A 27,799-nucleotide genomic window follows, 5' to 3' on the forward strand; every position below is an offset into this window, starting at 1 on the left:
ATACTCCTTAACCAGCTAATTCTAGATGTTGTTCTGCCCTTGGAACTAGAAGGACATCATTTTATTCTAACAATAACAGGGTCTCATCCTAGCAAGAACAGGGTCTCATCCCAGCAAGAACAAGGTTTCATTTTAGTAAGAATATGATTTCATCCTAGAAATACCGTGTTTTTCTAGCAAGAACATATTTTCATTTTACAATGAACGGAGTTTTATCTTAGCAAGAACACGGTTTCATTCTAGAAAGCACAGAATTTCATTCTAGCGAAAGCAGGTTTCATACTAGTGAGAACATGGTTTCATTCTAGCAAGAACGTGGTTTCATTCTACCAATAATAGGGTTTTACGGTTTTATCCAGGCAAGAATATGGTTTATTTCTATAAGAACAGTATTTTTTAGCAAGAAAAACGGTTTCTTTTTAGCAAAAACAGGCTTTTATTCAAACAATAGCATGGTTTCCTTCTATCAAGAATGTGGTTTCATTCTAGGAAGAACGAGTTTTTTTCTAACAAAACACTGTGTTATTCTTGGAAAAACATGGTTTCATTTTTCTCAGAATTGGGTTTCATACTAACAGGAACACGGTTTCATACTGATAAAAATCGGATTTCATTCAAGCCAGAATACGGTTTCATAAAAGAACACGGTTTCATTAAAGAACATGGTTTCATTCCAGCAAGAACATTGTTTTATTCTAAGAATAATAACATTTCGTTTTCAATAGATCTTAGAAGAACAGTTGGTGATTTAAAAGTGTAAATCAGTGTTGCATTCTTTAGTAAACACATCCTTTAGCAAAAATAATTTAATAATGAAAAACTTGTGCGAATAACTTATATCTATAATTTTCTGTTACCTCACTATCAACTGCTGAGGTTTAAATTAACCATTATATGAGAAACATAGAACTCTATAAAACTCAACGAAAATTATTATTTTCATTCTTTGTGCCATGTTGTCAAGTTTTTATGACTTCGTGGCATTAGTCTTCATTTTCTCGTTAGGTCATTGTTAAAGTACACCTAGACCTAAACGTTCTTTGACTGTACTTCTGTGCGTCACTGCTACTTGACCCGTTATTACAAATGTACATATAATGTATGACCATGTGTGTATTCTAAGTGCCCATCACATATAAATCCAAATATTCTATAAAACAATAATAAACAAAGGTTTCGCGATGTGTACCACTGATTATCTTTCTTCTCTTTAGTCCTCGTTTTAAAATTATGGACGGTTGGTTTTTTAGTGGCAATCTCTGATTATCTTTAGTCCTCGTTTTAAAATAACAGACGGTTGGTTATCTAGTGGCAATCTCTGATTATCTTTCTTCTCTTTAGTCCTCGTTTTAAAATAACAGACGGTTGGTTATCTAGTGGCAATTTCTGATTATGTTTCTTATCTCTAGTCCTCGTTTTAAAATTACAGACGTTGGTTATCTAGTGGCAATCTTTGATTATCTTTCTTATCTTTAGTCCTCGTTTTAAAATAACAGACGGTTGGTTATCTAGTGGCAATCTCTGATTATCTTTCTTATCTTTAGTCCTCGTTTTAAAATTACAGACGTTGGTTATCTAGTGGCAATTTCTGATTATGTTTCTTATCTCTAGTCCTCGTTTTAAAATTACAGACGTTGGTTATCTAGTGGCAATCTCTGATTATCTTTCTTATCTTTAGTCCTCGTTTTAAAATTACAGACGTTGGTTATCTAGTGGCAATCTCTGATTATCTTTCTTATCTTTAGTCCTCGTTTTAAAATTACAGACGTTGGTTATCTAGTGGCAATCTCTGATTATCTTTCTTATCTTTAGTCCTGGTTTTAAAATTATGGACGGTTGGTTATGTAGTGGCAATCTCTGATTATATTTCTTCTCTTTAGTCCTCGTTTTAAAATTACAGACGGTTATATACAGATAATCTTTGATTAATATCCTTTTCTTAGGTCTTCATTTTAAAATTAAAGACAGTTATTTTTGGATTTCTGAGAGAAAAATCTGTAAAGTAAAAATAGTTTAAGTGCAAGATATTTTTCTACGGTTTTCTGCAGTTTATCCTAATATCACCAATATGTCTAGATAGAAGATTTTTAAGGTCCTTCTTTATACGTCTTTAGACGGGATGGTTTGTTTCTTCTAACTGCCTTTACTGAGGAGACTGGAATAAGTGTATCTTGTAATGAATCTCTTTTTGGTCGAACGGTCTGCAGAAGTTGTCACAGCAGAAGCCAGTAATCTGTAAGGATGTTGGTTTGATGGTATTACATCCTGGTATGGATGTACTGACCTTTACTCGTAATGGTACTAATTATTTTGACTCTTGTATAATATCTGTCTGAGAAGGCATAACTTGAAGTCCTGTCAAAAGGAAATACTGTATATTTAGTGGACTTGAAGTCCAGTCAAAAAGAAATACTGTATATTTAGTGGACTTGAAGTCCAGTAAAAAGGAAATACTGTATATTTAGTGGACTTGAAGTCCAGTCAAAAGGAAATACTGTATATTTAGTGGACTTGAACTCCTGTCAAAAGGACTTACTGTATATTTAGTGGCTTGCTTTTCAACACGTGAATTTACTTTTTTAAACTCAAGATAATACGATACAAAAGTGTACATCATACGGACACATTTGTTGGTTTTTATACTTATGATATATCAGTAAGTAACTGTTTGTTAATAGCCCTCTGTTACTTATCACTTGTATTACTTCAATATAAGATGTGGCCTTTGGTTATCCACAAATTGTGTCTTTCTGCATACACACTGTTGTTTCATTTTCAGTCAGAAACGACAGTTCATGGTAGTTGAAATTACAATGCAACAAATGTTTATTAAACCTAAAAAAACGACAAAGGTTGTAAAATATATAATACAATATTTGTTATTTATTAAAAACAAAAACTAAAACAAATGTGGATTTGGTTTGTATAGAAATATAAAGTAATAGGTCTGAAAAATACTTGAATTTCTTTATTGGGCTCTACATTTGATAAAGGACTTGCAAGTTTATCTACTTCTATCTAATTACATGTACTGGTAATCCAAGTTGATCAATTCCTTCTTGTAATTAAGTCTATTCCTGCAAAGCTGATTCCATATATCATAATTATCTTGAACTTGGAAAGTGGTGTCAGCTCTAAACGCTCGAGAAACTGATCATAAACCAAACAGTAACTATGAATTCTACTTTAATACACACGACTTTCTAAATATCATTAACTTTCTCTTCTGACAATTTTGTTGGCCACTACTGACTTAACTGTTATTTCTGGTCTCGTTACTTGTAATAAATTCTGGTCAATTATTTCCTCACTCACTGAGCTGTCCACTCTTTCTCCAGTAGTTTAATTTCTCTTCCGACAGGCGGCTTGGATAAAGGTGGAAACAAAGCCATACTCTCCATCCATGACCACGTGATTACTAGGAACTACCGCATTAGCTTAAGTCACGTTGACAGCAGGAACTTTGTGCTTCACATCAAAGATGTGGAAGAGTCCGACAGAGGAGGATATATGTGTCAGCTGAATACAGCTCCGATGATGAGCCAAGTGGGATATCTAGATGTAGTGTGTAAGTAAATGGTGGTATAAGAACGTCTGTGGAAACGTTTTATTGGTCGAAGATCAATGGTTCTGTTATGTAGAGGACAGGTGATGATGTCGTGTGTAAATAGTCAGAGTTCGTCGTATAAGAACATATATGGAAAAGTTTATTAGTCGGCGCTCAATGGTTCTGTTGTGAAAAGGACATGTGATGATATACTAACTGTTCTGATGTTTAATAAATCGATATTAAAGCGATTTGGCTCTGATATCTTATGTACAATCTACAATAGCCCTGACCATGGGTTCAGATTACAATACTCGAACTTATTCGAATTTTTTTCTTTCAAAGGAAAATAATAAACCTTTAATTATTTAAAAATGGTAAAATCTCTCCTATATATTTATCAAATGTTTGAATTGTACTGCACAAATTTAGATAATTTTATAGATATTGAAGTCGCTGTAAATACGGTTTTTGGGTTGGTTTGTTTCGAATTTCGTACAAAGCTACACGAGGGCTATGTGTGCTATCCGCCCCTAATTTAGTAGTGTTAGACTAGAGGGAAGGTAGCTAGTCATCACCACCCACCGCCAATTATTGGGCTTCTCTTTTACCAACGAATAGTGAGATTGGCCGTAACGTTATAATGCCCCAACGGTTGAAAGGGCGAACATGTTTGGTATGACGGGAATTCGAACCCGCGAACCTCCTGTTACGACTCCAGTGCCTTAACCACCTGACCATGCCGGGCCTTATTGAACAAAGAAAGTGTTATGAACTTGCTAGAGCCCAACATATAAAACAATGTTTAGTATAGTTGTTAATGTGAAATACTGGTCATCACTTATCAAACTTTTGAAATATTACGAAATTTTTTTCTCGGGTACATATAAAGTAAACCAAAGCTCCTTCGCTTAGAATAAACTCGTTCAGAACAAATAAATATGTATATCATTCTTTTTACACTATATCGTATATTTATTTACACATTGCACTCCAAACATTATGTATTTATGTTTGTTTCAACTATTACCAGTCCCTCCACAAATTCAACGAGAAAACACCAGCTCGGACATTGTCACCCAGGAAGGATCCAATATAACTTTGACTTGTGTAGCGAAAGGATACCCTACACCAAACATCACGTGGCGACGAGAAGACACCAGGTCTATCATGTCGTCGGTTAACGTCACAAAACAGTATGAATCCGGTATGTCTCAGATTATTAACAGTATGAATCCGGTATGTCTCAGATTATTAACAGTATGAATCCGGTATGCCTCAGATTATTAATAGTATGAATCCGGTATGTCTCAGATTATTAACAGTATGAATCCGGTATGCCTCAGATTATTAACAGTATGAATCCGGTATGCCTCAGATTAATAACAGTATGAATCCGGTATGCCTCAGATTATTAACAGTATGAATCCGGTATGCTTCAGATTATTAACAGTATGAATCCGGTATGTCTCAGATTATTAACAGTATGAATCCGGTATGCCTCAGATTATTAATAGTATGAATCCGGTATGTCTCAGATTATTAACAGTATGAATCCGGTATGCTTCATATTATTAACAGTATGAATCCTGTAAGTCTCAGATTATTAACAGTATGAATCCGGTATGCCTCAGATTATTAACATGTTGAATCCGGTATGCCTCAGATTATTAACAGTATGAATCCGGTATGTCTCAGATTATTAACAGTATGAATCCGTTATGCCTCAGATTATTAACAGTTTGAATCCGGTATGCCTCAGATTATTAACAGTATGAATCCGGTATGCCTCAGATTATTAACAGTTTGAATCCAGTATGCCTCAGATTATTAACAGTATGAATCTGGTATGTCTCACATTATTAACAGTATGAATCCGGTATGTCTCAGATTATTAACAGTATGAATCCGGTATGACTCAGATTATTAATAGTATGAATCCGGTATGTCTCAGATTATTAACAGTATGAATCCGGTATACCTCAGATTATTAACAGTATGAATCCGGTATGCCTCAGATTATTAACAGTATGAATCCGGTATGCTTCATATTATTAAAAGTATGAATCTGGTAAGTCTCAGAATATTAACATGTTGAATCCGGTATGCCTAAGATTATTAACAGTATGAATCCGGTATATCTCAGATTATTAACAGCATGAATCCGTTATGCCTCAGATTATTAACAGTTTGAATCCGGTGTGCCTCAGATTATTAACAGTTTGAACCCGGTATGCCTAAGATTATTAACAGTATGAATCCGGTATATCTCAGATTATTAACATGTTGAATCCGGTATGCCTCAGATTATTAACAGTTTGAATCAGGTATGTCAAAGATTATTAACAGTATGAATCCATTATGCTTCAGATTATTACAGTTTGAATCCGGTGTACCTAGATTATTAACAGTTTGAAACCGGTATGCCTCAGATTATTAACAGTTTGAATCCGGTATGCCTCATATTATTAACAGTATGAATCCGGTATGCCTCAGATTATTAACAGTTTGAATCCGGTATGCCTCATATTATTAATAGTATGAATCCGGTATGCCTCAGATTATTAATAGTATGAATCCGGTATGCCTCAGAATATTAACAGTTTGAATCCGGTATGCCTCAAATTTTTAACATGTTGAATCCGGTATGCCTCATATTTTTAGCATGTTGAATCCAGTATGCCTCAGATTATTAACAGTATGAATCCGGTATGCCTCAGATTATTAACAGTATGAATCCGGTATGCCACAGATTATTAATAGTATGAATCCGGTATGTCTCAGATTATTAACAGTATGAAACCGGTATGCCTCAGATTATTAACAGTATGAATCCGGTATGCCTCAGATTGTTAACAGTATGAATCCGGTATGCTTCATATTATTAACAGTATGAATCCGGTATGCCTCAGATTTTTAACATGTTGAATCCGGTATGCCTCAGATTTTTAACATGTTGAATCCAGTATGCTTCAGATTATTAACAGTATGAATCCGGTATGCCTCAGATTATTAACAGTATGAATCAGGTATGCCTCAGATTATTAACAGCATGACTCCAGTATGCCTCAGATTATTAACATTATGAATCCGGTATGTCTCAGATTATTAACAGTATGAATCCGGTATGTCTCAGATTATTAACAGTATGAATCCGGTATGCCTCAGATTATTAATAGTATGAATCCGGTATGTCTCAGATTATTAACAGTATGAATCCGGTATGCCTCAGATTATTAGCAGTATGAATCCGGTATGCCTCAGATTAATAACAGTATGAATCCGGTATGCCTCAGGTTATTAACAGTATGAATCCGGTATGCTTCATATTATTAACAGTATGAATCCGGTAGGTCTCAGATTATTAACAGTATGAATCCGATATGTCTCAGATTATTAACAGTATGAATCCGGTATGCCTCAGATTATTAACAGTATGAATCCGGTAAGTCTCAGATTATTAACAGTATGAATCCGGTATGCCTCAGATTTTTAACATGTTGAATCCGGTATGACTCAGATTTTTAACATGTTGAATCCAGTATGCTTCAGATTATTAACAGTATCAATCAGGTATGCCTCAGATTATTAACAGTATGAATCCGGTATGCCTCAGATTATTAACAGCATGAATCCAGTATGCCTCAGATTATTAACAGTATGAATCCGGTATGCCTCAGATTATTAACAGTATGAATCCGGTATGCCTCAGATTATTAACAGTTTGAATCCGGTATGCCTCAATTTTTAACATGTTAAATCCGGTATGCCTCAGATTTTTAGCATGTTGAATCCACTATGCCTCAGATTATTAACAGTATGAATCCGGTATGTCTCAGATTATTAACAGTATGAATCCGGTATGCCTCAGATTATTAGCAGTATGAATCCGGTATGCCTCAGATTAATAACAGTATGAATCCGGTATGCCTCAGATTATTAAAAGTATCAATCCGGTATGCTTCATATTATTAACAGTATGAATCCGGTAGGTCTCAGATTATTAACAGTATGAATCCGGTATGTCTCAGATTATTAATAGTATGAATCCGGTATGTCTCAGATTATTAACAGTTTGAATCCGGTATGCCTCAAATTTTTAACATGTTGAATCCGGTATGCCTCAGATTTTTAGCATGTTGAATCCAGTATGCCTCAGATTATTAACAGTATGTATCCGGTATGCCTCAGATTATTAACAGTATGAATCCGGTATGTCTCAGATTATTAACAGTATGAATCCGGTATGCCTCAGATTAATAACAGTTTGAATCCGGTATGCCTCAATTATTAACAGTATGAATCCGGTATGCCTCAGATTATTAACAGTATGAATCCGGTATACCTCAGATTATTAACAGTTTGAATCCGGTACGCCTCAGATTTTTAACATGTTGAATCCGGTATGCCTCAGATTATTAATAGTATGAATCCGGTATGCCTCAGATTTTTAGCATGTTGAATCCAGTATGCCTCAGATTATTAACAGTATGAATCCGGTATGCCTCAGATTATTAACAGTATGAATCCGGTATGCCTCAGATTAATAACAGTATGAATCCGGTATGCCTCAGATTAATAACAGTATGAATCCGGTATGTCTCAGATTATTAACAGTATGAATCCGGTATGTGACAGATTATTAACAGTATGAATCCGGTATGCCACAGATTATTAATAGTATGAATCCGGTATGTCTCAGATTATTAACAGTATGAAACCGGTATGCCTCAGATTATTAACAGTATGAATCCGGTATGCCTCAGATTATTAACAGTATGAATCCGGTATGCTTCATATTATTAACAGTATGAATCCGGTAAGTCTCAGATTATTAACAGTATGAATCCGGTATGCCTCAGATTTTTAACATGTTGAATCCGGTATGCCTCAGATTTTTAACATGTTGAATCCAGTATGCTTCAGATTATTAACAGTATGAATCCGGTATGCCTCAGATTATTAACAGTATGAATCAGGTATGCCTCAGATTATTAACAGCATGAATCCAGTATGCCTCAGATTATTAACAGTATGAATCCGGTATGTCTCAGATTATTAACAGTATGAATCCGGTATGCCTCAGATTATTAATAGTATGAATCCGGTATGTCTCAGATTATTAACAGTATGAATCCGGTATGCCTCAGATTATTAACAGTATGAATCCGGTATGCCTCAGATTATTAACAGTATGAATCCGGTAAGTCTCAGATTATTAACAGTATGAATCCGGTAAGTCTCAGATTATTAACAGTATGAATCCGGTATGCCTCAGATTATTAACAGCATGAATCCAGTATGCCTCAGATTATTAACAGTATGAATCCGGTATGTCTCAGATTATTAACAGTATGAATCCGGTATGCCTCAGATTATTAACAGTATGAATCCGGTATGCCTCAGATTATTAACAGCATGAATCCAGTATGCCTGAGATTATTAACAGTAAGAATCCGGTATGTCTCAGATTATTAACAGTATGAATCCGGTATGCCTCAGATTATTAATAGTATGAATCCGGTATGTCTCAGACTATTAACAGTATGAATCCGGTATGCCTCAGATTATTAACAGTATGAATCCGGTATGCCTCAGATTATTAACATATGAATCCGGTATGATTCATATTATTAACAGTATGAATCCGGTAAGTCTCAGATTATTAACAGTATGAATCCGGTATGCCTCAGATTATTAACATGTTGAATCCGGTATGCCACAGATTATTAACAGTATGAATCCGGTATGTCTCAGATTATTAACAGTATGAATCCGTTATGCCTCAGATTATTAACAGTTTGAATCCGGTATGCCTCAGATTATTAACAGTATGAATCCGGTATGCCTCAGATTATTAGCAGTATGAATCCGGTATGCCTCAGATTAATAACAGTATGAATCCGGTATGCCTCAGATTATTAAAAGTATGAATCCGGTATGCTTCATATTATTAACAGTATGAATCCGGTAGGTCTCAGATTATTAACAGTATGAATCCGGTATGTCTCAGATTATTAATAGTATGAATCCGGTATGTCTCAGATTATTAACAGTTTGAATCCGGTATGCCTCAAATTTTTAACATGTTGAATCCGGTATGCCTCAGATTTTTAGCATGTTGAATCCAGTATGCCTCAGATTATTAACAGTATGAATCCGGTATGCCTCAGATTATTAACAGTATGAATCCGGTATGTCTCAGATTATTAACAGTATGAATCCGGTATGCCTCAGATTATTAACAGTTTGAATCCGGTATGCCTCAATTATTAACAGTATGAATCCGGTATACCTCAGATTATTAACAGTTTGAATCCGGTACGCCTCAGATTTTTAACATGTTGAATCCGGTATGCCTCAGATTATTAATAGTATGAATCCGGTATGCCTCAGATTTTAACATGTTGAATCCAGTATGCCTCAGATTATTAACAGTATGAATCCGGTATGCCTCAGATTATTAACAGTATGAATCCGGTATGCCTCAGATTATTAACAGTATGAATCCGGTATGCCTCAGATTATTAACAGTATGAATCCGGTATGTCTCAGATTATTAACAGTATGAATCCGGTATGCCTCAGATTATTAACAGTATGAATCCGGTATGCCACAGATTATTAATAGTATGAATCCGGTATGTCTCAGATTATTAACAGTATGAAACCGGTATGCCTCAGATTATTAACAGTATGAATCCGGTATGCCTCAGATTATTAACAGTATGAATCCGGTATGCTTCATATTATTAACAGTATGAATCCGGTAAGTCTCAGATTATTAACAGTATGAATCCGGTATGCCTCAGATTTTTAACATGTTGAATCCGGTATGCCTCAGATTTTTAACATGTTGAATCCAGTATGCTTCAGATTATTAACAGTATGAATCCGGTATGCCTCAGATTATTAACAGTATGAATCAGGTATGCCTCAGATTATTAACAGCATGAATCCAGTATGCCTCAGATTATTAACAGTATGAATCCGGTATGTCTCAGATTATTAACAGTATGAATCCGGTATGCCTCAGATTATTAATAGTATGAATCCGGTATGTCTCAGATTATTAACAGTATGAATCCGGTATGCCTCAGATTATTAACAGTATGAATCCGGTATGCCTCAGATTATTAACAGTATGAATCCGGTATGTCTCAGATTATTAACAGTATGAATCCGGTAAGTCTCAGATTATTAACAGTATGAATCCGGTATGCCTCAGATTATTAACAGCATGAATCCAGTATGCCTCAGATTATTAACAGTATGAATCCGGTATGTCTCAGATTATTAACAGTATGAATCCGTTATGCCTCAGATTATTAACAGTATGAATCCGGTATGCCTCAGATTATTAACAGCATGAATCCAGTATGCCTGAGATTATTAACAGTATGAATCCGGTATGTCTCAGATTATTAACAGTATGAATCCGGTATGCCTCAGATTATTAATAGTATGAATCCGGTATGTCTCAGATTATTAACAGTATGAATCCGGTATGCCTCAGATTATTAACAGTATGAATCCGGTATGCCTCAGATTATTAACAGTATGAATCCGGTATGATTCATATTATTAACAGTATGAATCCGGTAAGTCTCAGATTATTAACAGTATGAATCCGGTATGCCTCAGATTATTAACATGTTGAATCCGGTATGCCTCAGATTATTAACAGTATGAATCCGGTATGTCTCAGATTATTAACAGTATGAATCCGTTATGCCTCAGATTATTAACAGTTTGAATCCGGTATGCCTCAGATTATTAACAGTATGAATCCGGTATGCCTCAGATTATTAACAGTTTGAATCTAGTATGCCTCAGATTATTAACAGTATAAATCTGGTATATCTCACATTATTAACAGTATGAATCCGGTATGTCTCAGATTATTAACAGTATGAATCCGGTATGCCTCAGATTATTAATAGTATGAATCCGGTATGTCTCAGATTATTAACAGTATGAATCCGGTATGCCTCAGATCATTAACAGTATGAATCCGGTATGCCTCAGATTTTTAACATGTTGAATCCGGTATGCCTCAGATTATTAACAGTATGAATCCGGTATGCCTCAGATTATTAACAGTTTGAATCCGGTATGCCTCAGATTTTTAACATGTTGAATCCGGTATGCCTCAGATTTTTAACATGTTGAATCCAGTATGCCTCAGATTATTAACAGTATGAATCCGGTATGCCTCAGATTATTAACAGTATGAATCCGGTATGCCTCAGATTAATAACAGTATGAATCCGGTATGCCTCAGATTAATAACAGTATGAATCCGGTATGTCTCAGATTATTAACAGTATGAATCCGGTATGTGTCAGATTATTAACAGTATGAATCCGGTATGCCTCAGATTATTAACAGTATGAATCCGGTATGTCTCAGATTATTAACAGTATGAAACCGGTATGCCTCAGATTATTAACAGTATGAATCTGGTATGCCTCAGATTATTAACAGTATGAATCCGGTATGCTTCATATTATTAACAGTATGAATCCGGTATGTCTCAGATTATTAACAGTATGAATCCGGTATGCCTCAGATTTTTAACATGTTGAATCCGGTATGCCTCAGATTTTTAACATGTTGAATCCAGTATGCTTCAGATTATTAACAGTATGAATCCGGTATGCCTCAGATTATTAACAGTATGAATCCGGTATGCCTCAGATTATTAACAGTATGAATCCAGTATGCCTCAGATTATTAACAGTATGAATCCGGTATGTCTCAGATTATTAACAGTATGAATCCGGTATGCCTCAGATTATTAATAGTATGAATCCGGTATGTCTCAGATTATTAACAGTATGAATCCGGTATGCCTCAGATTATTAACAGTATGAATACGGTATGCCTCAGATTATTAACAGTATGAATCCGGTATGCTTCATATTATTAACAGTATGAATCCGGTAAGTCTCAGATTATTAACAGTATGAATCCGGTAAGTCTCAGATTATTAACAGTATGAATCCGGTATGCCTCAGATTATTAACAGTATGAATCCGGTATGCCTCAGATTATTAACAGTATGAATCCGGTATGTCTCAGATTATTAACAGTATGAATCCGGTATGCCTCAGATTATTAACAGTATGAATCCGGTATGCCTCAGATTATTAACAGCATGAATCCAGTATGCCTCAGATTATTAACAGTATGAATCCGGTATGTCTCAGATTATTAACAGTATGAATCTGGTATGCCTCAGATTATTAACAGTATGAATCCGGTATGATTCATATTATTAACAGTATGAATCCGGTAAGTCTCAGATTATTAACAGTATGAATCCGGTATGCCTCAGATTATTAACTTGTTGAATCCGGTATGCCACAGATTATTAACAGTATGAATCCGGTATGTCTCAGATTATTAACAGTATGAATCCGTTATGCCTCAGATTATTAACAGTTTGAATCCGGTATGCCTCAGATTATTAACAGTATGAATCTGGTATGCCTCAGATTATTAACAGTTTGAATCCGGTATGCCTCAGATTATTAACAGTATGAATCTGGTATGTCTCACATTATTAACAGTATGAATCCGGTATGTCTCAGATTATTAACAGTATGAATCCGGTATGCCTCAGATTATTAATAGTATGAATCCGGTATGTCTCAGATTATTAACAGTATGAATCCGGTATGCCTCAGATTATTAACAGTATGAATCCGGTATGCCTCAGATTATTAACAGTATGAATCCGGTATGCTTCATATTATTAACAGTATGAATCCAGTAAGTCTCAGATTATTAACAGTATGAATCCGGTATGCCTCAGATTATTAACAGTATGAATCCGTTATGCCTCAGATTATTAACAGTTTGAATCCGGTGTCCTCAGATTATTAACAGTTTGAACCCGGTATGTCTCAGATTATTAACAGTATGAATCTGTTATGCCTCAGATTATTAACAGTTTGAATCCGGTATGCCTCAGATTATTAACAGTATGAATCTGGTATGCCTCAGATTATTAACAGTTTGAATCCAGTATGCCTCAGATTATTAACAGTATGAATCTGGTATGTCTCAGATTATTAACAGTATGAATCCGGTATGTCTCAGATTATTAACAGTATGAATCCGGTATGCCTCAGATTATTAACAGTATGAATCCGGTATGCCTCAGATTATTAACAGTATGAATCCGGTATGCTTCAGATTATTAACAGTATGAATCCGGTATGTCTCAGATTATTAACAGTATGAATCCGGTATGCCTCAGATTATTAACAGTATGAATCCGTTATGCCTCAGATTATTAACAGTTTGAATCCGGTGTGCCTCAGATTATTAACAGTTTGAACCCGGTATGCCTCAGATTATTAACAGTATGAATCCGGTATGTCTCAGATTATTAACATGTTGAATCCGGTATGCCTCATATTATTAACAGTATGAATCAGGTATGTCTCAGATTATTAACAGTATGAATCCGTTATGCTTCAGATTATTACAGTTTGAATCCGGTGTACCTCAGATTATTAACAGTTTGAAACCGGTATGCCTCAGATTATTAACAGTTTGAATCCGGTATGCCTCAGATTATTAACAGTATGAATCCGGTATGCCTCAGATTATTAACAGTATGAATCCGGTATGCCTCAGATTTTTAACATGTTGAATCCAGTATGCCTCATATTATTAACAGTATGAATCAGGTATGTCTCAGATTATTAACAGTATGAATCCGTTATGCTTCAGATTATTACAGTTTGAATCCGGTGTACCTCAGATTATTAACAGTTTGAAACCGGTATGCCTCAGATTATTAACAGTATGAATCAGGTATGCCTCAGATTATTAGCAGTATGAATCCGGTATGCCTCAGATTATTAACAGTATGAATCCGGTATGCCTCAGATTATTAACAGTATGAATCCGTATGCCTCATATTATTAACAGTATGAATCCGGTATGTCTCAGATTATTAACAGTATGAATCCGGTATGCCTCAGATTATTAATAGTATGAATCCGGTATGTCTCAGATTATTAACAGTATGAATCCGGTATGCCTCAGATTATTAACAGTATGAATCCGGTATGCCTCAGATTATTAACAGTATGAATCCGGTATGCTTCATATTATTAACAGTATGAATCCGGTAAGTCTCAGATTATTAACAGTATGAATCCGGTATGCCTCAGATTTTTAACATGTTGAATCCGGTATGCCTCAGATTTTTAACATGTTGAATCCAGTATGCTTCAGATTATTAACAGTATGAATCAGGTATGCCTCAGATTATTAACAGTATGAATCCGGTATGCCTCAGATTATTAACAGCATGAATCCAGTATGCCTCAGATTATTAACAGTATGAATCCGGTATGTCTCAGATTATTAACAGTATGAATCCGGTATGCCTCAGATTATTAATAGTATGAATCCGGTATGTCTCAGATTATTAACAGTATGAATCCGGTATGCCTCAGATTATTAACAGTTTGAATCCGGTATGCCTCAGATTATTAACATGTTGAATCCGGTATGCCTCAGATTTTTTAGCATGTTGAATCCGGTATGCATCAGATTATTAACAGTATGAATCCGGTATGCCTCAGATTATTAACAGTATGAATCCGGTATGTCTCAGATTATTAACAGTATGAATCCGGTATGCCTCAGATTATTAACAGTTTGAATCCGGTATGCCTCAGATTATTAACAGTATGAATCCGGTATGCCTCAGATTATTAACAGTATGAATCCGGTATACCTCAGATTATTAACAGTTTGAATCCGGTACGCCTCAGATTTTTAACATGTTGAATCCGGTATGCCTCAGATTATTAATAGTATGAATCCGGTATGCCTCAGATTATTAACAGTTTGAATCCGGTATGCCTCAAATTTTTAACATGTTGAATCCGGTATGCCTCAGATTTTTAGCATGTTGAATCCAGTATGCCTCAGATTATTAACAGTATGAATCCGGTATGCTTCATATTATTAACAGTATGAATCCGGTAAGTCTCAGATTATTAACAGTATGAATCCGGTATGCCTCAGATTATTAACAGTATGAATCCGGTATGCCTCAGATTATTAACAGTATGAATCCGGTATGTCTCAGATTATTAACAGTATGAATCCGGTATGCCTCAGATTATTAACAGTATGAATCCGGTATGCCTCAGATTATTAACAGTATGAATCCGGTATGCCTCAGATTATTAACAGTATGAATCCGGTATGTCTCAGATTATTAACAGTATGAACTGGTATGCCTCAGATTATTAATAGTATGAATCCTGTATGTCTCAGACTATTAACAGTATGAATCCGGTATGCCTCAGATTTTTAACATGTTGAATCCGGTATGCCTCAGATTTTTAACATGTTGAATCCAGTATGCTTCAGATTATTAACAGTATGAATCAGGTATGCCTCAGATTATTAACAGTATGAATCCGGTATGCCTCAGATTATTAACAGCATGAATCCAGTATGCTTCAGATTATTAACAGTATGAATCCGGTATGTCTCAGATTATTAACAGTATGAATCCGGTATGCCTCAGATTATTAATAGTATGAATCCGGTATGTCTCAGATTAATAACAGTATGAATCCGGTATGTTTCAGATTATTAACAGTTTGAATCCTGTATGCCTCAAATTTTTAACATGTTGAATCCGGTATGCCTCAGATTTTTAGCATGTTGAATCCAGTATGCCTCAGATTATTAACAGTATGAATCCGGTATGCCTCAGATTATTAACAGTATGAATCCGGTATGTCTCAGATTATTAACAGTATGAATCCGGTATGCCTCAGATTAATAACAGTTTGAACTGGTATGCCTCAGATTATTAACAGTATGAATCCGGTATGCCTCAGATTATTAACAGTATGAATCCGGTATACTTCAGATTATTAACAGTTTGAATCCGGTACGCCTCAGATTTTTAACATGTTGAATCCGGTATGCCTCAGATTATTAATAGTATGAATCCGGTATGCCTCAGATTATTAACAGTTTGAATCCGGTATGCCTCAAATTTTTAACATGTTGAATCCGGTATGCCTCAGATTTTAGCATGTTGAATCCAGTATGCCTCAGATTATTAACAGTATAAATCCCGTATGCCTCAGATTATTAACAGTATGAATCCGGTATGCCTCAGATTAATAACAGTATGAATCCGGTATGCCTCAGATTAATAACAGTATGAATCCGGTATGTCTCAGATTATTAACAGTATGAATCCGGTATGTGTCAGATTATTAACAGTATGAATCCGGTATGCCACAGATTATTAATAGTATGAATCCGGTATGTCTCAGATTATTAACAGTATGAAACCGGTATGCCTCAGATTATTAACAGTATGAATCCGGTATGCCTCAGATTATTAACAGTATGAATCCGGTATGCTTCATATTATTAACAGTATGAATCCGGTAAGTCTCAGATTATTAACAGTATGAATCCGGTATGCCTCAGATTATTAACAGCATGAATCCAGTATGCCTCAGATTATTAACAGTATGAATCCGGTATGTCTCAGATTATTAACAGTATGAATCCGGTATGCCTCAGATTATTAACAGTATGAATCCGGTATGCCTCAGATTATTAACAGTATGAATCCAGTATGCCTCAGATTATTAACAGTATGAATCCGGTATGTCTCAGATTATTAACAGTATGAATCCGGTATGCCTCAGATTATTAACAGTATGAATCCGGTATGCCTCAGATTATTAACAGCATGAATCCAGTATGCCTGAGATTATTAACAGTATGAATCCGGTATGTCTCAGATTATTAACAGTATGAATCCGGTATGCCTCAGATTATTAACAGTATGAATCCGGTATGTCTCAGATTATTAACAGTATGAATCCGGTATGCCTCAGATTATTAACAGTATGAATCCGGTATGATTCATATTATTAACAGTATGAATCCGGTAAGTCTCAGATTATTAACAGTATGAATCCGGTATGCCTCAGATTATTAACATGTTGAATCCGGTATGCCACAGATTATTAACAGTATGAATCCGGTATGTCTCTGATTATTAACAGTATGAATCCGTTATGCCTCAGATTATTAACAGTTTGAATCCGGTATGCCTCAGATTATTAACAGTATGAATCCGGTATGCCTCAGATTATTAACAGTTTGAATCCAGTATGCCTCAGATTATTAACAGTATAAATCTGGTATGTCTCACATTATTAACAGTATGAATCCGGTATGTCTCAGATTATTAACAGTATGAATCCGGTATGCCTCAGATTATTAATAGTATGAATCCGGTATGTCTCAGATTATTAACAGTATGAATCCGGTATGCCTCAGATTATTAACAGTATGAATCCGGTATGCCTCAGATTATTAACAGTATGAATCCGGTATGCGTCATATTATTAACAGTATGAATCCAGTAAGTCTCAGATTATTAACAGTATGAATCCGGTATGCCTCAGATTATTAACATGTTGAATCCATTATGCCTCAGATTATTAACAGTATGAATCCGTTATGCCTCAGATTATTAACAGTTTGAATCCGGTGTGCCTCAGATTATTAACAGTGTGAATCCGGTATGCCTCAGATTATTAACAGTATGAATCCGGTATGTCTCAGATTATTAACATGTTGAATCCGGTATGCCTCATATTATTAACAGTTTGAATCCGGTATGCCTCATATTATTAACAGTATGAATCCGGTATGCCTCAGATTATTAACAGTATGAATCCGGTATACCTCAGATTATTAACAGTTTGAATCCGGTATGACTCAGATTTTTAACATGTTGAATCCGGTATGCCTCAGATTATTAACAGTATGAATCCGGTATGCCTCAGATTATTAACAGTTTGAACGGTATGCCTCAGATTTTTAACATGTTGAATCCGGTATGCCTCAGATTTTAACATGTTGAATCCAGTATGCCTCAGATTATTAACAGTATGAATCCGGTATGCCTCAGATTATTAACAGTATGAATCCGGTATGCCTCAGATTATTAACAGTATGAATCCGGTATGCCTCAGATTATTAACAGTATGAATCCGGTATGTCTCAGATTATTAACAGTATGAATCCGGTATGTCTCAGATTATTAACAGTATGAATCCGGTATGCCTCAGATTATTAACAGTATGAACGGTATGTCTCAGATTATTAACAGTATGAAACCGGTATGCCTCAGATTATTAACAGTATGAATCTGGTATGCCTCAGATTATTAATAGTATGAATCCGGTATGCCTCAGATTTTTAACATGTTGAATCCGGTATGCCTCAGATTTTTAACATGTTGAATCCAGTATGCTTCAGATTATTAACAGTATGAATCCGGTATGCCTCAGATTATTAACAGTATGAATCCGGTATGTCTCGGATTATTAACAGTATGAATTCGGTATGCCTCAGATTATTAATAGTATGAATCCAGTATGTCTCAGATTATTAACAGTATGAATCCGGTATGCCTCAGATTATTAACAGTATGAATACGGTATGCCTCAGATTATTAACAGTATGAATCCGGTATGCTTCATATTATTAACAGTATGAATCCGGTAAGTCTCAGATTATTAACAGTATGAATCCGGTAAGTCTCAGATTATTAACAGCATGAATCCAGTATGCCTCAGATTATTAACAGTATGAATCCGGTATGTCTCAGATTATTAACAGTATGAATCCGTTATGCCTCAGATTATTAACAGTATGAACCGGTATGCCTCAGATTATTAACAGTATGAATCCAGTATGCCTCAGATTATTAACAGTATGAATCCGGTATGTCTCAGATTATTAACAGTATGAATCCGGTATGCCTCAGATTATTAATAGTATGAACCGGTATGTCTCAGATTATTAACAGTATGAATCCTGTATGCCTCAGATTATTAACAGTATGAATCCGGTATGCCTCAGATTATTAACAGTATGAATCCGGTATGATTCATATTATTAACAGTATGAATCCGGTAAGTCTCAGATTATTAACAGTATGAATCCGGCATGCCTCAGATTATTATCTACTTGTTGAATCCGGTATGCCACAGATTATTAACAGTATGAATCCGGTATGTCTCAGATTATTAACAGTATGAATCCGTTATGCCTCAGATTATTAACAGTTTGAATCCGGTATGCCTCAGATTATTAACAGTATGAATCTGGTATGCCTCAGATTATTAACAGTTTGAATCCAGTATGCCTCAGATTATTAACAGTATGAATCTGGTATGTCTCACATTATTAACAGTATGAATCCGGTATGTCTCAGATTATTAACAGTATGAATCCGGTATGCCTCAGATTATTAACAGTATGAATCCGGTATGTCTCAGATTATTAACAGTATGAATCCGGTATGCCTCAGATTATTAACAGTATGAATCCGGTATGCCTCAGATTATTAACAGTATGAATCCGGTATGCTTCATATTATTAACAGTATGAATCCAGTATGTCTCAGATTATTAACAGTATGAATCCGGTATGCCTCAGATTATTAACAGTATGAATCCGTTATGCCTCAGATTATTAACAGTTTGAATCCGGTAGGCCTCAGATTATTAACAGTTTGTACCCGGTATGCCTCAGATTATTAACAGTTTGAAACTGGTATGCCTCAGATTATTAACAGTTTGAATCCGGTATGCCTCAGATTATTAACAGTATGAATCCGGTATGCCTCAGATTATTAACAGTATGAATCCGGTATGCCTCAGATTTTTAACATGTTGAATCCAGTATGCTTCAGATTATTAACAGTATGAATCCGGTATGCCTCAGATTATTAACAGTATGAATCAGGTATGCCTCAGATTATTAACAGTATGAATCAGGTATGCCTCAGATTATTAACAGCATGAATCCGGTATGCCTCAGATTATTAACAGTATGAATCCGGTATGTCTCAGATTATTAACAGTATGAATCCGGTATGCCTCAGATTATTAACAGTATGAATCCGGTATGCCTCAGATTATTAACAGTATGAATCCGGTATGCCTCAGATTATTAACAGTATGAATCCGGTATGCCTCAGATTATTAACAGTATGAATCCGGTATGTCTCAGATTATTAACAGTATGAATCAGGTATGCCTCAGATTATTAACAGTATGAATCAGGTATGCCTCAGATTATTAACAGCATGAATCCAGTATGCCTCAGATTATTAACAGTATGAATCCGGTATGTCTCAGATTATTAACAGTATGAATCCGGTATGCCTCAGATTATTAATAGTATGAATCCGGTATGTCTCAGATTATTAACAGTATGAATCCGGTATGCCTCAGATTATTAACAGTATGAATCCGGTATGCCTCAGATTATTAACAGTATGAATCCGGTATGCTTCATATTATTAACAGTATGAATCCGGTATGCCTCAGATTATTAACATGTTGAATCCGGTATGCCTCAGATTATTAACAGTATGAATCCGGTATGTCTCAGATTATTAACAGTATGAATCCGTTATGCCTCAGATTATTAACAGTTTGAATCCGGTATGTCTCAAATTATTAACAGTATGAATCCGGTATGCCTCAGATTATTAACAGTTTGAATCCAGTATGCCTCAGATTATTAACAGTATGAATCTGGTATGTCTCACATTATTAACAGTATGAATCCGGTATGTCTCAGATTATTAACAGTATGAATCCGGTATGCCTCAGATTATTAATAGTATGAATCCGGTATGTCTCAGATTATTAACAGTATGAATCCGGTATGCCTCAGATTATTAACAGTATGAATCCGGTATGCCTCAGATTATTAACAGTATGAATCCGGTATGCTTCATATTATTAACAGTATGAATCCGGTAAGTCTCAGATTATTAACAGTATGAATCCGGTATGTCTGAGATTATTAACAGTTTGAATCCGGTGTGCCTCAGATTATTAACAGTTTGAACCCGGTATGCCTCAGATTATTAACAGTATGAATCCGGTATGTCTCAGATTATTAACATGTTGAATCCGGTATGCCTCAGATTATTAACAGTATGAATCAGGTATGTCTCAGATTATTAACAGTATGAATCCGGTATGCCTCAGATTATTAACAGTTTGAACCGGTATGCCTCAGATTTTTAAATGTTGAATCCGGTATGCCTCAGATTATTAACAGTTTGAACCGGTATGCCTCAGATTTTTAACATGTTGAATCCGGTATATCTCAGATTATTAATAGTATGAATCCGGTATGTCTCAGATTATTAACAGTATGAATCCGGTATGCCTCAGATTATTAACAGTTTGAATCCGGTACGCCTCAGATTTTTAACATGTTGAATCCGGTATGCCTCAGATTATTAACAGTATGAATCCGGTATGCCTCAGATTATTAACAGTTTGAATCCGGTATGCCTCAGATTTTTAACATGTTGAATCCGGTATGCCTCAGATTATTAATAGTATGAATCCGGTATGCCTCAGATTATTAACAGTTTGAATCCGGTATGCCTCAAATTTTTAACATGTTGAATCCGGTATGCCTCAGATTAATAACAGTATGAATCCGGTATGCCTCAGATTAATAACAGTATGAATCCGGTATGTCTCAGATTATTAACAGTATGAATCCGGTATGTGTCAGATTATTAACAGTATGAATCCGGTATGCCACAGATTATTAATAGTATGAATCTGGTATGTCTCAGATTATTAACAGTATGAAACCGGTATGCCTCAGATTATTAACAGTATGAATCTGGTATGCCTCAGATTATTAACAGTATGAATCCGGTATGCTTCATATTATTAACAGTATGAATCCGGTATGCCTCAGATTATTAATAGTATGAATCCGGTATGTCTCAGACTATTAACAGTATGAATCTGGTATGCCTCAGATTATTAACAGTATGAATCCGGTATGCCTCAGATTATTAACAGTATGAATCCGGTATGATTCATATTATTAACAGTATGAATCCGGTAAGTCTCAGATTATTAACAGTATGAATCCGGTATGCCTCAGATTATTAACTTGTTGAATCCGGTATGCCACAGATTATTAACAGTATGAATCCGGTATGTCTCAGATTATTAACAGTATGAATCCGTTATGCCTCAGATTATTAACAGTTTGAATCCGGTATGCCTCAGATTATTAACAGTATGAATCTGGTATGCCTCAGATTATTAACAGTTTGAATCCAGTATGCCTCAGATTATTAACAGTATGAATCTGGTATGTCTCACATTATTAACAGTATGAATCCGGTATGTCTCAGATTATTAACAGTATGAATCCGGTATGCCTCAGATTATTAATAGTATGAATCCGGTATGTCTCAGATTATTAACAGTATGAATCCGGTATGCCTCAGATCATTAACAGTATGAATCCGGTATGCCTCAGATTATTAACAGTATGAATCCGGTATGCTTCATATTATTAACAGTATGAATCCAGTAAGTCTCAGATTATTAACAGTATGAATCCGGTATGCCTCAGATTATTAACAGTATGAATCCGTTATGCCTCAGATTATTAACAGTGTGAATCCGGTGTCCTCAGATTATTAACAGTTTGAACCCGGTATGTCTCAGATTATTAACAGTATGAATCCGTTATGCCTCAGATTATTAACAGTTTGAATCCGGTATGCCTCAGATTATTAACAGTATGAATCTGGTATGCCTCAGATTATTAACAGTTTGAATCCAGTATGCCTCAGATTATTAACAGTATGAATCTGGTATGTCTCACATTATTAACAGTATGAATCCGGTATGTCTCAGATTATTAACAGTATGAATCCGGTATGCCTCAGATTATTAATAGTATGAATCCGGTATGTCTCAGATTATTAACAGTATGAATCCGGTATGCCTCAGATCATTAACAGTATGAATCCGGTATGCCTCAGATTATTAACAGTATGAATCCGGTATGCTTCATATTATTAACAGTATGAATCCAGTAAGTCTCAGATTATTAACAGTATGAATCCGGTATGCCTCAGATTATTAACAGTATGAATCCGTTATGCCTCAGATTATTAACAGTTTGAATCCGGTATGCCTCAGATTATTAACAGTTTGAACCCGGTATGCCTCAGATTATTAACAGTATGAATCCGGTATGTCTCAGATTATTAACATGTTGAATCCGGTATGCCTCATATTATTAACAGTATGAATCAGGTATGTCTCAGATTATTAACAGTATGAATCCGTTATGCTTCAGATTATTACAGTTTGAATCCGGTGTACCTCAGATTATTAACAGTTTGAAACCGGTATGCCTCAGATTATTAACAGTTTAAATCCGGTATGCCTCAGATTATTAACAGTATGAATCCGGTATGCCTCAGATTATTAACAGTATGAATACGGTATGCCTCAGATTTTTAACATGTTGAATCCAGTATGCCTCATATTATTAACAGTATGAATCAGGTATGTCTCAGATTATTAACAGTATGAATCCGTTATGCTTCAGATTATTACAGTTTGAATCTGGTGTGCCTCAGATTATTAACAGTTTGAAACCGGTATGCCTCAGATTATTAACAGTATGAATCAGGTATGCCTCAGATTATTAGCAGTATGAATCCGGTATGCCTCAGATTAATAACAGTATGAATCCGGTATGCCTCAGATTATTAACAGTATCAATCCGGTATGCTTCATATTATTAACAGTATGAATCCGGTAGGTCTCAGATTATTAACAGTATGAATCCGGTATGCCTCAGATTATTAATAGTATGAATCCGGTATGTCTCAGATTATTAACAGTATGAATCCGGTATGCCTCAGATTATTAACAGTATGAATCCGGTATGCCTCAGATTATTAACAGTATGAATCCGGTATGCTTCATATTATTAACAGTATGAATCCGGTAAGTCTCAGATTATTAACAGTATGAATCCGGTATGCCTCAGATTTTTAACATGTTGAATCCGGTATGCCTCAGATTTTTAACATGTTGAATCCAGTATGCTTCAGATTATTAACAGTATGAATCAGGTATGCCTCAGATTATTAACAGTATGAATCCGGTATGCCTCAGATTATTAACAGCATGAATCCAGTATGCCTCAGATTATTAACAGTATGAATCCGGTATGTCTCAGATTATTAACAGTATGAATCCGGTATGCCTCAGATTATTAATAGTATGAATCCGGTATGTCTCAGATTAATAACAGTATGAATCCGGTATGCCTCAGATTATTAACAGTTTGAACTGGTATGCCTCAGATTTTTAACATGTTGAATCCGGTATGCCTCAGATTTTAGCATGTTGAATCCAGTATGCCTCAGATTATTAACAGTATGAATCCGGTATGCCTCAGATTATTAACAGTATGAATCCGGTATGTCTCAGATTATTACCAGTATGAATCCGGTATGCCTCAGATTAATAACAGTTTGAATCCGGTATGCCTCAATTATTAACAGTATGAATCCGGTATGCCTCAGATTATTAACAGTATGAATCCGGTATACCTCAGATTATTAACAGTTTGAATCCGGTACGCCTCAGATTTTTAACATGTTGAATCCGGTATGCCTCAGATTATTAATAGTATGAATCCGGTATGCCTCAGATTATTAACAGTTTGAATCCGGTATGCCTCAAATTTTTAACATGTTGAATCCGGTATGCCTCAGATTTTTAGCATTTTGAATCCAGTATGCCTCAGATTATTAACAGTATGAATCCGGTATGCCTCAGATTATTAACAGTATGAATCCGGTATGCCTCAGATTAATAACAGTATGAATCCGGTATGCCTCAGATTAATAACAGTATGATACCGGTATGTCTCAGATTATTAACAGTATGAATCCGGTATGTGTCAGATTATTAACAGTATGAATCCGGTATGCCACAGATTATTAATAGTATGAATCCGGTATATCTCAGATTATTAACAGTATGAAACCGGTATGCCTCAGATTATTAACAGTATGAACTGGTATGCCTCAGATTATTAACAGTATGAATCTGGTATGCTTCAGATTATTAACAGTATGAATCCGGTATGTCTCAGATTATTAACAGTATGAATCCGGTATGCCTCAGATTATTAACAGTATGAATCCGGTATGCCTCAGATTATTAACAGTATGAATCCGGTATGTCTCAGATTATTAACAGTATGAATCCGGTATGCCTCAGATTATTAACAGTATGAATCCGGTATGCCTCAGATTATTAACAGCATGAATCCAGTATGCCTCAGATTATTAACAGTATGAATCCGGTATGTCTCAGATTATTAACAGTATGAATCCGGTATGCCTCAGATTATTAACAGTATGAATCCGGTATGTCTCAGATTAATAACAGTATGAATCCGGTATGCCTCAGATTATTAACAGTTTGAATCCGGTATGCCTCAAATTTTTAACATGTTGAATCCGGTATGCCTCAGATTTTTAGCATGTTGAATCCAGTATGCCTCAGATTATTAACAGTATGAATCCGGTATGCCTCAGATTATTAACAGTATGAATCCGGTATGTCTCAGATTATTAACAGTATGAATCCGGTATGCCTCAGATTATTAACAGTTTGAATCCGGTATGCCTCAGATTATTAACAGTATGAATCCGGTATGCCTCAGATTATTAACAGTATGAATCCGGTATGCCTCAGATTATTAACAGTTTGAATCCGGTATGCCTCAGATTTTTAACATGTTGAATCCGGTATGCCTCAGATTATTAACAGTATGAATCCGGTATGCCTCAGATTATTAACAGTTTGAATCCGGTATGCCTCAAATTTTTAACATGTTGAATCCGGTATGCCTCAGATTTTAACATGTTGAATCCAGTATGCCTCAGATTATTAACAGTATGAATCCGGTATGCCTCAGATTATTAACAGTATGAATCCGGTATGCCTCAGATTAATTAACAGTATGAATCCGGTATGCCTCAGATTAATAACAGTATGAATCCGGTATGTCTCAGATTATTAACAGTATGAATCCGGTATGTGTCAGATTATTAACAGTATGAATCCGGTATGCCTCAGATTATTAACAGTATGAACTGGTATGTCTCAGATTATTAACAGTATGAAACCGGTATGCCTCAGATTATTAACAGTATGAATCCGGTATGCCTCAGATTATTAACAGTATGAATCCAGTATGCCTCAGATTATTAACAGTATGAATCCGGTATGTCTCAGATTATTAACAGTATGAATCCGGTATGATTCAGATTATTAACAGTATGAATCCGGTATGTCTCAGATTATTAACAGTATGAATCCGGTATGCCTCAGATTATTAACAGTTTGAATCCGGTATGCCTCAGATTATTAACAGTATGAATCCGGTATGTCTCAGATTATTAACAGTATGAAACCGGTATGCCTCAGATTATTAACAGTATGAATCCGGTATGCCTCAGATTATTAACAGTATGAATCCGGTATGCTTCAGATTATTAACAGTATGAATCCGGTATGTCTCAGATTATTAACAGTATGAATCCGGTATGCCTCAGATTATTAACATGTTGAATCCGGTATGCCTCAGATTTTAACATGTTGAATCCAGTATGCTTCAGATTATTAACAGTATGAACTGGTATGCCTCAGATTATTAACAGTATGAATCCGGTATGCCTCAGATTATTAACAGCATGAATCCAGTATGCCTCAGATTATTAACAGTATGAATCCGGTATGTTTCAGATTATTAACAGTATGAATTCGGTATGCCTCAGATTATTAATAGTATGAATCCAGTATGTCTCAGATTATTAACAGTATGAATCCGGTATGCCTCAGATTATTAACAGTATGAATCCGGTATGCCTCAGATTATTAACAGTATGAATCCGGTATGCTTCATATTATTAACAGTATGAATCCGGTAAGTCTCAGATTATTAACAGTATGAATCCGGTAAGTCTCAGATTATTAACAGCATGAATCCAGTATGCCTCAGATTATTAACAGTATGAATCCGGTATGTCTCAGATTATTAACAGTATGAATCCGGTATGCCTCAGATTATTAACAGTATGAATCCGGTATGCCTCAGATTATTAACAGTATGAATCCAGTATGCCTCAGATTATTAACAGTATGAATCCGGTATGTCTCAGATTATTAACAGTATGAATCCGGTATGCCTCAGATTATTAATAGTATGAATCCGGTATGTCTCAGACTATTAACAGTATGAATCCTGTATGCCTCAGATTATTAACAGTATGAATCCGGTA

General features: G+C 35.3%; 1 protein-coding gene across 1 annotated transcript in view; it reads left to right on the plus strand.

Moving 5' to 3' along the window:
- LOC143248410 (lachesin-like) overlaps positions 1-27,799 on the plus strand; it is an 84,207-nt gene that overhangs the window by 16,764 nt on the left and 39,644 nt on the right. The window contains exons 2-3 of the mRNA XM_076496763.1: positions 3,362-3,568; positions 4,581-4,754. Coding sequence (XP_076352878.1) covers positions 3,511-3,568; positions 4,581-4,754 — 232 coding nt within the window. The 5' untranslated portion in view covers positions 3,362-3,510. The remainder of the gene's footprint in view (positions 1-3,361; positions 3,569-4,580; positions 4,755-27,799) is intronic.

Source organism: Tachypleus tridentatus, chromosome 4, assembly GCF_004210375.1.
Source record: "Tachypleus tridentatus isolate NWPU-2018 chromosome 4, ASM421037v1, whole genome shotgun sequence".
Lineage (NCBI taxonomy): Eukaryota > Metazoa > Arthropoda > Merostomata > Xiphosura > Limulidae > Tachypleus > Tachypleus tridentatus.